This window comes from Corythoichthys intestinalis, chromosome 11 (genome assembly GCF_030265065.1).
Source record: "Corythoichthys intestinalis isolate RoL2023-P3 chromosome 11, ASM3026506v1, whole genome shotgun sequence".
Lineage (NCBI taxonomy): Eukaryota > Metazoa > Chordata > Actinopteri > Syngnathiformes > Syngnathidae > Corythoichthys > Corythoichthys intestinalis.
In genome coordinates this window covers 58,207,964-58,222,454 of record NC_080405.1, presented here as the reverse complement: position 1 = coordinate 58,222,454, position 14,491 = coordinate 58,207,964, and the positions used below count along the sequence as shown (strand labels likewise).

General features: G+C 41.2%; 1 protein-coding gene across 2 annotated transcripts in view; it reads left to right on the top strand.

The window, feature by feature from the left end:
• LOC130923818 (protocadherin-1-like) overlaps positions 1-14,491 on the top strand; it is a 233,604-nt gene that overhangs the window by 13,328 nt on the left and 205,785 nt on the right. For both annotated transcript variants that reach the window (XM_057849827.1, XM_057849828.1), the window contains one exon: positions 7,437-8,250. In XM_057849827.1, the coding sequence (XP_057705810.1) occupies positions 7,441-8,250 (810 nt within the window). In that variant the 5' untranslated portion in view covers positions 7,437-7,440. The remainder of the gene's footprint in view (positions 1-7,436; positions 8,251-14,491) is intronic.

Sequence of the window (14,491 nt, the reverse complement as noted above, 5' to 3'; positions counted from 1 at the left end):
TTTTTTGTGTGGGTTTTAAGAAGAACCAAATTCTATGAGAACTAACATTTGACATAAATTCCCCTTCAAGAAGGAGTTGAAGTTTTGCTCCGAAGGGATTGTTAGTCAGTTGGTCATTTACAATCAAAAATGCCGAAATGGTTCTTTACTGATGCTAATTGTTAATGTCTGGTTACAAGAAATGTTTATTTTAAAATCCAGATTGGTAAATGTTTGGTTAACATAGAATCTAAATGGTTAGATTTGGTCAAAAAGTGTTAATTTTCTTAGTCCAAAGTCATAAATTTTTGGTCCAAAACGTTTTTTTGTTTTTTGGGGGGGTTCAAAGGTTTTTGGTTGGTCCAAAATGGTTCATTATTGATCCTAATTGTTAATTTCTGGTTTCATTTTTTTTTTTTAAATCCAGATTGGTAAATGTTTGGTTAACATTGAATCAAATGGTTAGATTTTGCCAAAAAGTGTCAATTTTCGAGTCCAAAGTCACATTTTTGGTCGAAAATGTTTTTGTTGTTGTTTGTTTTTTTTTTTTTTTTTAAAATCCAGATTGGTAACTATTTGGTTAACATTAAATCAAAGTTGTTAGATTTGGTCAAAAAGAGTTACATTTTTAGTCTGAAGTCATAAATCTTTGGTCCCAATTTTTTTTTTTTTTTTTTTTTTTTTTTGGTTAAAAAGTTTTTGGCTGGTTCAAAATGGTTCCTTATTGATCCTAATTGTTAATGTCTGGTTACAAAAAAATCTTTTTTTTTTTTTTCTATCCAGATTGGTATTTTTTTTTTTTTCTATCCAGATTGGTAAATGTTTGGTTAACATTAAATAAAAATGGCTAGATTTGATCAAAAAGTGTTAATTTTCAAGTCCAAAGTCATACATTTTTGGCCCATTTTTTTGGGGGGGGGGGGGGGTGTCAAAGGTTTTTGGTTGGTCCAAAATGATTCATCATTGATCCTAATAGTTAATGTCTTGTTCCGAAAAAGGAAGTTTAATTTTTTTTTTTTTTTAAATCCAGATAGGTAAATGTTTAACATAGAATCTAAATGGTTGGATTTGGTCGTAAAGTGTTAATTTTTTTGTCCAAAGTCAAATTTTTGGTCCAAAAGGTTTTGTTTTGTTTTTGTTTCAAAAGTTTTTGGTTGGGCCAAAATGGTTCATTAGTGACCCTAAGTGTTAGAATAGAATAGACCTTTATTGTCATTGTCAGCAAAACATTGTCAACAATGAAATTTGACTTGGCACTCCAGTATAAAAATATGTATTGGTTTATTTGTTTGGGGTGGAAAAAAAACTTTTGGGTGGTCCAAAATGGTTCATTGGTTGGGGTAAAGAACTTTTGGTTGGTTCATTCTGGTCCAAAAACCTTTGGTCAAAATCTGAGTGAAGTGACTCAGAATTATATGGCAACATTGTACCTGCTAGCTTAACACATTTAGACTCCCATATGTATTGGACATCTATTGATAAAAGATTAAAGCCATTTGAACTGGTTGTTGATGCGTTTTCTTAATTTGAGCACCTTCAGTGGTAGTATGCCAAAGTCACTGCGTGGCCAATGTAAAAAACCGCAACTCTAGCACTGCTTTGTCATGCGCACGCACGCACGCACGCACGCACACTTAGCAGGGGAGCACACTTACTGTTTGACTCCTTACACATGCAAATGCTACTACACATGTGCTCATGCCTAGTGACAGGTGGACATTTACACAACATTGTTTCGCTTGAGTCTTTTGTTGACATGCTTACAAAGTAGCGTCGTTGTAAAACAACACCACAGTTGTCTTTCTGTTTAATGAAAAGCAAGCCTTAAAAAATGCTGTGGTGCCGAGACATTTGTGACTTTTGCCTTCGGAGGTCGTGAGAAGTTTGTTTTAGCTATCGAGAGATTTCATGAAATTCCTGCTGCGATGTTCACACGCCCTTAGTTGACATGCTAACATCTTTACACGCACTCCGTGTGTCAAGAGTTTGAATGTTGGGGTGAACAAAAGCAGCAAGTATATATGATGAGCAGTTCATGGTTATGGTTCATCATTTAAAATTTTGTACTAAGGTCATTGTCCCAAAAAAGGAATTAGTTGGTGTTTTTTTAAAACAATATGCTGATACGAGCTCTGTTCATTTGCAATTTTTTGGGTGACTGTGGTTTTTTCCGACTTGTTCGAAACACAAAACATCGAGAACCTGTGTCCTATAAAAGTAAATACAAGGATCCCTCGTTTTTCATTTTAATGTAATTTTTTTTTTTTTTTTTACCAATGTATTTAAGATTAACAGGTTTGGAAATACAAAAGACATGTTTTTTTTCTTTTCCCCCCTCAAAGTATGATAAAATACAAAAAAAAAAACATTTATGTATATATGATAAATGGTTAAGCACTGCAAATGTAATAATTGTGAAGAAAACAATGATTTGTACATGTGTACATGCTTATATCTTAACGTTTTAAAATATATTTTTTTCAATGAACAAAAATACGTAATGGACTGGGGGTCTAAAGTTTGATGCACGAAGTAGTGAGGGATCACTGTATTGACTTTTTTTTTTTTTTTTTGCCTCGAAATTTCACTTTTATGACAGTTTAACCTGCCGTTGGGGGCTACTTAAATGTACCTAGCTCCGCCTCTTTCCTCCTCTGCTCTGACGTGTGCCGCCGTGCTCCCCTTCCCCATGCCCCACCTCCCCAACTGCTCTTTGTAAAGCATGTAAAGCTACAGCTTTGCTAACACTTAGCATTTGGGCAGACTAGAGGAAAAACGCTCATGACAGCTTTTTTTTAACCGAATAGTTTCTATGTAATTATTTGACATGTATTTTTTGATGCAAAAGAGCATTTCGCCTTTTTGCATTTCCATTGAATGACTAGCTTCGTCACAAATGGCTTGACTCTGAAATGAAAGTAAACGGGAGCGAGTGACAAACGGTCCCATTTCCCGCCGTTTGAGATGGCCCTGATGCAACAACGACAAGTCATGTATGACGTGTGCAACTAATGACTATTTTCGTAATTCTCGGACTATAAGCCGCCACCCGCCAAATTTGACGCAAAAACGGCATTCGTTCACTGACAAGCCGCTCTGGAAGCTGTCCTCACTTAATTATGGGATATTTACACCAAGAGATATTATGTGGTAACACTTTATTTGACAGCGACATCATAATACTGTCATAAGACCAAATGAACTACCCAGTGGCGCCACCGGGGGGGCAGGGGTGGCCACGGCCACCCCTATAAATTGGTTGGCCACCCCACTGGCCACCCCGCTTGCCAGTATATCGTTAGATTGTTGTAGCATCAGTTATGGATTTCATCCCAAATGAATGCATTTATTTTGTTTTGTTAAATGTAGGGCTGTCAAATTTATCACGTTAACGGGCAGTAATTAATTTAAAAAAATTAATCACATGAAAATATTTATCGCAATTAACGCATTCGCGGTACGACTCATTCACGCATTGCTGCAAACAGCCTACAGTGGCACCGTTTTACTTATATACAGAGATAAGAGACAGTGTCGAGTGAGTGGAGTAGATACAAGCATCCATTGGGGCCGTGCTTTTAATTGGCAAAAGCTTTGTCATCTCTCCCACAGCAACCATAAATTTTGTGGGAAGCGACGTGGGGAAGAATGACAGGAGTTGATTTTTTTCTTAACACCCTGTAGTGTACCCAACGCAGAGAAGATATAGCATTTGCAGCCACCACACACAGTCATGGTTGCACCACTTCCCATCATGCATTTGGGCAGAACAGTTAAGTCGCTACAGTATAATTTACTGAAAGCTCAACAAATACACTAGATGGCAATATTTAGTTACAATATACAAACTCACATTTATCCTTTAAGAATTACAAGTCTTTGTATCCGTGGATCCCTTTCACAGAAAGAATGTTAATAATGTACTTATGTACAGTATGTTGAATGTATATATCCGTCTTGTCTTATCTTTCCATTCCAACAATAATTTACAGAAAAATATGGCATATTTTAGAACTGGTTTGAATTTCGATTAATTACGATTAATTAATTTTTAAGCTGTGATTAACTCGATTAAAAATTTTAATAATTTGACAGCTCTAGTTAAATGTACACCTTATGCCTAATATATACATAAAACAATAAAACAGGATTGTTGTGGATGGAACTCAAAATGTTGACTGGAGAGTTATGGACTAAGCACATTAAATCATTAGTAACATCAAATATTACACAATACACCAAAGTATATCAGTAGGCGTGTCCTTAAGTCTTTCTGATAGTTTTCCCCTGACTTCTTTACTGCAATAATATAATGAAAACCTGAAATTATGGCTTTTAGTTTTGGTGTGCCACCCCAAGATTTTAAGTGGCCCCATCCGGCCAACCCTATGAAAAATTTCTGGAGGCGCCACTGGAACCACCATAAAGCTTTGAACCAATTGGCTGCAAAGCTTCATTGCTCCATTCATCACTGCCCCCTTGGGGGAGACGGTTAACCTCTGCTGCCACCTGCTGTCAACATTGTTGTCCAACGTGCCTCCTGGCATGCATTGCAGCGCTACGGATGTAAATAACTAGCACAGAATGTGAACTTTGATTGTTATTTCTTTCGTTACTATTCCAGCTGTTTCATTAATTGCTCATTATGGTTATTTTGGTAACACATTTGACAGTGGCGCCATAAGACTGTCATAAGTAGAGCTGGGAATCTTTGGGCACCTAACGATTCGATTACGATTCAGAGGCTCCGATTCGATTATAAAACGATTATTGATGCACCCCCCCTCCTTTTTTTATTTTTAATGTTTTGTACATTAGTTCCCAAATTGTTCAAAAATCCTCTCAGGCTAAACCAAACTATTATTTTAGTATCAAGTTAACATATAACAGTAAACAAATATACAAAAATAACAGTAAATAAAATACTCCAGTCCCCATTCTGTATCAGCAGCTTTAGACTACATTCAATTAATTTAATGTTGTGAATCAACCGTTACATTTGTTAAAATTGCTCCCGTTATTCCATAATTTCCCTTCTGTCTACTTTTGACATGTCAAAGTTTTAAAACTGTTTCATCATTTAAAGATTGATTCAAGACAAGATTTTGCTGATTTAGGAGTATTTTAGCTAAAAAGTTCATTAGGTTCGCTACAACATAGCCTTCTCGAGAAGTCTACTGCTTTAAGATGGCGGCTGTTTACTAACGCCGGCAAGTCTGTCATTGCGCATCTCTGTTCAATAATAAATGTTCTAACACCGCCGTCGTCGGTCATTTTGCATCTAGTTCTACATATATATGATATCTACTGTAGCCCAATGTTTGTAGCAACTAGCAACTGGGCGTTGTTTGTAGCCGCTGTCGGCCCCAGTCAGGTATTATTGTTTTTTTTTTGTTTTGTTTTTTTATCTAGCGGCATGAGTTGAACATGATGTTTACTCTCGGTCTGTTCCTCATTACGTCCCAAAGACCGCGCTGACTGTGTTTTACTTCCGCTTTACCTGGTGTAATTCAGTAATCGGAATTTGGATGTTTGTGAATCGTTCTCGAATCTTCCACGGCCGAATCGCGACTCGGTCTGTTCCTCATTACGTCCCAAAGACCGCGCTGACTGTGTTTTACTTCCGCTTTACCTGGTGTAATTCAGTAATCGGAATTTGGATGTTTGTGAATCGTTCTCGAATCTTCCACGGCCGAATCGCGAATAAGAATCTAAGAATCGGAAATTTCGCACGCCTCTAGTCATAAGACCATCGTAAATATGACATGACACTGCCATGAGCATTAATGAATGCTTATGGCAGATGTCATTTTGTGTCATCCGGCAAATGATCTCACTTTTGAATGGGTGTAAAAGATCCGAGCTGGACATAAATGGAGTTAGTGACATCATTTGCCGGATGCCACTTAAAGACATGTGTCATAAGCATTCGTTATTGACCATGATCGTGTCATCTCATAATTATGGCAGTCTTATGACGCAGCTGTCAAATAAAGTGTTGCCTATTAACCCAAATGAATCCACAAATAAGCCACACTGGACTATAAACCACAGGATTCAAAATGACGGGAAAAGTAGCGGCTCATACTCCGAAAATGATGGTATTCATTTGCTAATCAATTAGTTGTTGATTAGTCAATTTATCGTGGTCGTCCTAGTTGCGAGACAAAATGTCCCTATGAAAGAAATCCTTACAGTAATGATACATCAGATGACACGGTTGAGTGATTGTGGCGTTTCCACGGTGACGAGTGAGCGTGAAATTCCTCGGCAGTCGGCGGACTATTTGGTAGCTCTTAGAGAAAATGTGCAGGCACATTCACAACCCAATGGAAATGTGTGTGTTTGACAGCAGGGAGGCAAGTAGAGTGGCCAACAGCAACAGGCTGAACATTTGCTGCTCTTTTGCCTACTTGACAAAGAGCAAACAACACGCTTGGAACACTAATGACCTCACTAGTAGTACTTGTGCGTGTACTCCATGCACCCCTTGCATGCATTTCCCATATATCGTTAGCCTCCTAGCATCATGGCCAAAGTGTTTTTAACTTGCCGGCCACCTTTAGGAATGAATGTTCCAGTCGAAATGGATTGGATGTCGAGCGCCAGCGTGTACCGATGTGTCATAAGTCGATTTATCACACGGTAAATAAAAATGAGGGCGGTCATTTTCCAGGCTGCGCTTAATCACCGCGCGTGTGCGTGCATACATTTTTGCGTTACACGTGCGTGTTGATTGCATAGGAGGCACCAGTTCCTTTCACAGATGTTTATTGGTCATCAACACGCCGTAGAATGAAAGGTCAGACATACAAAAAAAGAAAACACTTCTATATTAAACATGGTAAAATGTTAGCATTGTTACATTGAGGCTAATGGGGAAAAAAGACTGTGCTAATAGACATGTGCCGATTACCGGTTTCAAGGTATACCATGGTATGAAAACGGAAGTTTCAAAACCACAAAAATTTTCTGTCATACCGTCCCTAAGGTGTTAGCTATTTTTTATGTCCCCCAAAAAATCCCTCGCTTGCAGCTGTAACTCAACTCTTCCCCCACCGGTTGTTGCTCAGTGTCAGTGAGTCAGCTGTGCTACAGGATAGCTGGAGGAGGTGAAACGCCCGAACTTTTTCCCCCATGGAAGAAAACGAAATCGCTGGTACGGGAATACTTCAGCTACAGAAAAGTTAGACGTCCGTGGCTTAGCGAATGTACTTCCGATGAACATTTCAAAATAAAAGCATGTCATGTTCAACATTTAAAAAAAGATTTCTGGAGTTAATCTCACATACTCCACTAAGAAAAAGCTTTAAATTCAAAGCATCGCCATATTTATTAGAGTGGGCATCACAAACGTACATTCAGAGAGACGGACATATGGGACTGAATACATAAAAAAGGTTTGCAGTTGCCAAAATGTCCACTCTGTAAGCGTCTTCCTCTCTGCTGTTTTCCAGTGCAATGGCGGCATTGAGGCGACACTTCCTGCTGTGCCTGGCGGCGGCGCTACTGCGGCGGAGCGCCGCCCTCCCCTCCGACATCCTCTACCGGGTCCCCGAGGAGCAGCCTCCCAACACGTTGGTGGGCAGTCTGGCGGCGGACCGCGGCCTCCCGGACAGCGGGCACCTGTACAAGCTGGAGGTGGGCTCGCCCTATCTGCGCGTGGACGGAAAGACGGGCGACATCTACACCACCGAGATCCCCATCGACCGCGAGACCCTCAGGGACTGCCGCAACCTCTTTGAGGACGACAAGTGCTACCTAGAGTTCGAGGTGTCCATCACCGACATGGTGAAAGGCATGGGTTCGGGGCCGCGCCTGATCGAGGGCCGCATCGAGGTCCTGGACATCAACGACAATACGCCTCAGTTCTCCTCGCCCATCCTCACCCTTTCCATTCCGGAGAACACCCACGTGGGCGCCCTGTTCTCCATCCCCATGGCCAGCGACCGCGACGCCGGCAACAACGGCGTGGCCGAGTACTCCCTGGGCACGGGACCCGATGCCGAGCGGCTTTTCGGACTGCAGGTGGCGCTGGACACGGATGAGAAGCTGCCCCAGTTGGTGGTGATGGGGAACCTGGACCGCGAAAAGAAGGACTCCTACGACCTGAATATCAGGGTGGTGGACGGCGGACGCCCGGCCAGGGCTAGCAGCGCCCTGCTCAGGGTGGTGGTCACCGACCAGAACGACAACGCTCCAAAGTTCGAAAGGACTCACTACGAGGCAGAGTTGGCGGAGAACAGCCCGCTGGGACACTCTGTGCTTCAGGTTAGCACGACACAAGCGACGGTCTCTCGCCGTCGTAATCCTCCCAGTCGTTTCGTGTATCTTCTGGTCATTTCTTCTCCTAATGTCGGAAAACCGGGAGGGGGGAGTGGAAATTAGCCTATTTCTGTTTCATGGGTGTCGACAAAAAACGGTATAATCAATGGTTTTTCATAAATACAAGTCGATATTGAAGGAATCTGACATTTAGGCCAGATTGCCGGAATCACGGCTGGCGCAGATCCAACGACCTGGGCCGGTGAGACCCCGGCCAAAAGGCCAAATTCTATGCGTTCACCTTAGTCTTAACCCCTTCTACTGACTCCATTTTGAAAGCTGGAAAAAGGCTTCAAAGCACAAGTTGACAATTTATTCAGATCGACAAGGCGAAACGGACTCAGGCGGGGAGGCAAGGTCACCCTATCGTACGTCAACAAAAGCTTCCCGAGAAAAATGAAAACGCTTAGTTAAAAATTCAGTATTTTGAAGGCTCTCGCTGGGCGGGCCGTGGGCAGGAAGAAGGGTGTGTTTGGGCGTTCTTGAAGATTATTGTCTGCTTGTGGATTGGACAGGAGGATTCGGGAGTTACTGTTGTCAGGGCAACGAGGGTTGTGGATTTTGCCACCTCAGTGTCAAAGGGGCTCATGGAGTCTTGTCAGTCGTGTTATCAGTTGAATATCGGGCGTTCTCCGGTGTTCCTTGTGTTGGGACAGGCCGTCCCGCCATTTGTTGTGGACTGTCCGGAAGAACTGATTGCGAGAGTTGGTGGTGCAGATGTTGGCTTGTCAGCGTCAATCTTGCTCAGTCAGTTGCATGACGCACACGTTGGGCTTCCATGATAAGAAGGCGTCATGTATCTCTTATGCCCTATATTTTCCTTAAACTATGGTTTAAGTGCTATTTATTTTATATCGGGTGTGTTAGAGTAATTCAAACAGTAAATACGAGAAGTGATACTATTCCCTGATTGATTATATTAAATATGTTAGGATATGCAAACAGTTAGATGGTGCCTACGAGAAAATGTACCTTCACCTTCAATATAGTAGAGAAACCTGTTGTTAATCATTGTATACATTGAACTAGAACAGGGGTCTGAAAGTCCGGTCGTCGACAGCCCCCATCCAGCTTGTTTTCCGTGTCTCCCCGAATCAAACGATCAGCTCATCAGCAGGAGCCTGATAACGATCCTGATTATTTGAGTCAGGTGTGTTGGAGACATGGAAAACAAGCTGGATAGAGGCTCTCCAGGACCCAAGTTGGATACCCCTGAACTAAAAAATGCCATTTCTCTCCCGTAGGTGTAGATTTTTAGTCACTTCCTATTGATTGGGGAGGATTTTCAGGTCATTTCGTTGTTAACGCAATGGCTTCCATTGACTGCGCTAGACGATCAATGTGTTTGGACTAGGAGAGGTGAATGAACATTCGTCCCAGATGGCAATGAAAGCCAGTCCTGCCAGTTTCAGTGAATTGAATCGACCATCAATGCCAATTGTGGGTCACTTCCCATTAGTTTTGGGGCATTTTTTGGTCGCTCCGTACATTTCGATAACTCATTGGCTGCACTAGATGTCCAGACTAGGGCTGCAGCTATGGTTTATTTTAGTAGTCGATTAATCGATGAATTAGTTAGTTCGAATAATCGAGTAATCGGGTAAGGAACATGAAAATTAAAATACCTGAGCTGAGCCTCAAACGGTATAAAAAAATGGGGATCTATGTACAACAAAAGAATAGCTGGCTAACTTACATAGCAAAAGTCTGCTAGCTTAAATGCTAACGTTTTTTTACAATGCTCTTAACAAATGGTTCTGACACATAGGCCCACAAAAAATGGCCAAATATGCCCCTAAACTAAACTATGAATGCATGAAAAACATTAGCTCAAACAAAAACTTAGCTTATGTTGGTCTTAACAGGGAGCAGTTGCATTCAGCCATGTGAAATGAGGCAGACCAGAGGGCAGTGTATCTACCCTAATCAATAAAACTAAATGCAAACACTTTCAAAATAAACCATTACAACGCCTCTTTAATTAAACGAATACTCAAAGCAATAAAATGTAATTCGAATATTTTTTTTCTAATCGAATACTTGAGTTAATCGATTAATCGTGGCAGCACTAGTCCAGACCATTTGGACACACATGCGCATTGCGTGCAGTAGGTGGTCACATGTTGCAGTGATTACGGAAGTAAATTGGGAGGTCTCGGCCGTCATGATTTCTGACAACTTTGGAAGATTTTATGCTCTTGAAGCCAACATATTTTTTAAGATAGCTTTTCGTTTGGTATCGAGAAGGAAACTGTCGCCCTTGTCCGCCATTGCTCGTTTGCATCTGTATTTAAATCAAACCACTAGGCAAATATGTCCGCTGAGTGAGACTGAGTCTCTTTACAAACTAATAAGAGCATTGTGTAATATTCTTAGGGAGGTACCAGCAGAGCTCCGTTTAATAAAAAAAAAAAAAAATACAGTAATTTTCAGATGATAAGACGCTGCTTTTTTCCCTCATTTTGAATCTGCGGCTGATAGTCCAGTGCGGCTTATTTATTGATTTATTCGGGCAAAACCTTATTTGACAGTGGTGTCATAACACCCTCATAATTATGACGTGGCTTTATCATGGGCATTACTGAATGCTTTTGACTGATGTCATTGTCATCCGGCAAATGATGTCACTAACTCCATTTATGTCCAGCTTGGATCTTTTACATCCATTCAAAAGTGAGATCATTTACTGTATGACACAGATTGACATCTGTCATAAGCATTCATTAATAGAGCTGGGAATCTTTGGGCACCTAACGATTCGATTACGATTACGATTCAGAGGCTCCGATTCGATTATAAAACGATTATTGATGCACCCCCCTCACTTTTTTTTTTTTTTAATGTTTTGTACATTAGTTCCAAAATTGTTCAAAAATCCTCTCAGGCTCAACCAAACTACTATTTCAGTATCAAGTTAACATATAACAGTAAACAAATATACAAAAATAACAGTAAATAAAAAACTCCAGTCCCCATTCTGTATCAGCAGCTTTAAACTACATTTAATTAATTGAATGTTGTGAATCAATCGTTACAGTTGTTAAAATTGCTCCCGTTATTCCATAATTTCCCTTCCGTCTACTTTTGTCAAAGTTATAAAACTATTTCATCATTTAAAGATAGATTCAAGACAAGATTCTGCCGATTTTGGAATATTTTAGATAAAAAGTTAATTAGGTTCGCTACAACAGAGCCTTCTAGAGAGGTCTACTGCTTTAAGATGGCGGCTGTTTACTTACGCCGGAAAGTCTTGTCATTTCGCATCTCTGTTCAATAACACATGTTCTAACAATGACGTCGTCTGTCATTTTGCATCTAGTTGTACATATATATGATGTCTGCTGTAGCTGTATGTTTGTAGCAACTAGCAACTTGGCGTTGTTTGTAGCGGCTGTCAGCCGCAGTCAGGTATGATTGTTTTTGTTTTGTTTTTTTTATCAAGCGGCATGAGTTGAACATGATATGTACTCTCGGTCCGTTCCTCATAGCGTCCCAAAGACCGCGCTGACTGTGTTTTACTTCCGCTTTACCTGGTACAATTCAATAATCGCAATTTTGGGATATAGTTGTGAATTGTTCTCGAATCTTCCACGGCCGAATCGCGAATAATCTAAGAATGGGAAATTTCGAACGCCTCTATTCATTAATGCTCATGGCACTGTCCTGTCGTAATTATGACGGTCTTATGACAGTCTTATGGTGCCACTGTTAAATAGTATATCAGTAGCCGTGTCCTTAAGTCTTTCTGATAGTTTTTCCCTGACCTTTTTACTGCAATAATATTATAAAAACCTGAAATTATGGCTTTTAGTTTTGGCCACCCCAAGATTATAAGTGGCCCCATCTGTCCACCCCTATGAAAAATTTCTGGAGGCGCCACTGCCAAAATCAACAGGAAGTAACTGAAAATCAACAGGTAAATGACCTTACAGTGGGGAGAACAAGTATTGATACACTGCCGATTTTGCTGGTTTTCCCACATGCAAGCCATGTAGAGGTCTGTAATTTGTATCATAAGTTCTCTTCAACTGTGAGGGATGGAATCTAATACAAAAATCCAGAAAATCACATTGTATAGTTTTTTAATAATACATTTGCATTAACTGCATGAAATACGTATTTGATACATGACCAACTAGTAAATATTTCGGCTCTTAGTTCTTTTTTAATAACCCCTCCTGTTCTCCACTCATTACCGGAAGTAACTGCACCTGTTTGAACTTGTTACCTGTATAAAAGACACCCGTTCACATGCTCAAACAAACAAACTCCAACCTCTCCACAATGGCCAAGACCAAAGAGCTGTGTAAGGACATCAGAGATAAAATAATAGACCTGCACAAGGCTGGGATGGGCTACAGGAAAATAAGCAAGCAGCTTGGTGAGAAGGTAACAACTGTTGTAGCGATTATTAGAAAATGGAAGAAGTTCAAGTTGATGGTCAATCTGCCTTGTTCTGGGGCTCCACGCAAGATCTCACCTCGTGGGGCATCACTGATCATGAGGAAGGTGAGGGATCAGCCCTGAACTACACGGCAGGACCTGGTCAATGACCTGAAGAGCTGGAACCACAGTCTCGAAGAAAACCATCGGAAACACATTACGCCGTCATGGATTAAAATCCTACAGCGCATGCAAGGTCCCGCTGCTGAAGCCAGTGCATGTCCAGACACGTCTGAAGTTTGCCACTGACCATCTGGATGATCCAGAGGAGCAATGGAAGAAGGTCATGTGGTTGAAAATGGAACTTTTTGGTGTAAACTCGGCTCGTCGTGTTTGGAGGAAAAAGGATGAGTACAACCCCAAGAACACCATCCCAACCGTGAAACATGGAGGAGGAAACATCATTTTTTGGGGCTTTTACTCTGCCAAGGGTACAGGACGACGTCACCGTATTGAGGGGAGAATGGATGGGGCTATGTATCGCCAGATCTTGGCTGACAACCTCCTTCTTTCAGTGAGAGCCCTGAAGATGGGTCTTCCAGCATGACAACGACCCAAAGCACACAGCCAAGGCAACTAAGGAGTGGCTCGGTAAGAAGCATCTTAAGGTCCTGGAGTGGCCTAGCCAGTCACCAGATCTGAACCCGATAGAAAATCTATGGAGGGAGCCGAAAGTCCGGGTTGCCCGGCAGCAGCCCCGAAACCTGAAGACTCTGGAGAAGATCTGCATGGAGGAGTGGGCCAAAATCCCTGCTGCAGTGTGTGCAAACCTTGTCTAGGACTACAGGAAACGTTTGGTATCTGTAATAGCAAACAAAGGTTTCTGTGCCAAATATTGTTCGATTTTTGTGATGTATCAAATACTTATTTCATGCAATCAAATGCAAATTTATTATTTAAAAATCATACAACGTGATTTTCTGTTTTTTTATGTATTAGATTCTGTCCCTCACAGTTGAAGAGAACTTACGATACAAATTACAGACCTCTACATGCTTTGCAAGTGGGAAAACCAGCAAAATCGGCAGTGTATCAAATATTTGTTCTACCCACTGTAAATGGCCCAAAATGACCTCACTGCCGCATTGGTTGCCACTGACGGCGATAGACGTTCAAATGGCTTGGACGTCTACTGGTGATAAACTCATTCCAATTCACAGCAGAAGCTTGTTTTTCCTGTTTATGAGTTGTTTGTAGAATATCCTACAATGATTTGCTGACTAATGTATCGATAATCGTTTCGCCATATCATCGTTATCGTGAGCTTTGTATCGAAAATCGTATCGTATTGTGAGCTAACAAGAGGTTCCCACTCCTCATCCGATTTATACGCACATCCAATTGGAATTGGACTGTTCATACTGTATAAAAATGTCAGGCACGTATTGCATATGGGCAAAGAAAGCCTCATTGACGTTCTGTGGTATTTTTTCTTTTACCAATTCAATGGGGCTTGGAATTCCACTAATGTTTCTAAAGATTCCTGCTTCATTCCGGCTCGTCAAATTGGTTCCACTGGATTTATGTAAATCATGTAATTGGATGCGGTCACTTGCTTTAAAAGCCAGACTTTTTACCACTCAACATACCAGACTTATCTTTCACGTTGTCACGGAATGGCGATGACCAACACATCCTAAGGTGATAAATGCCACGCGAGTTGTTAGCATGTGACGCGGCGGTGACGTACGGGGCAAGGGTAGGAATGTGCTGCGCGGTCACATATTAACCTGAGAGGACTGTG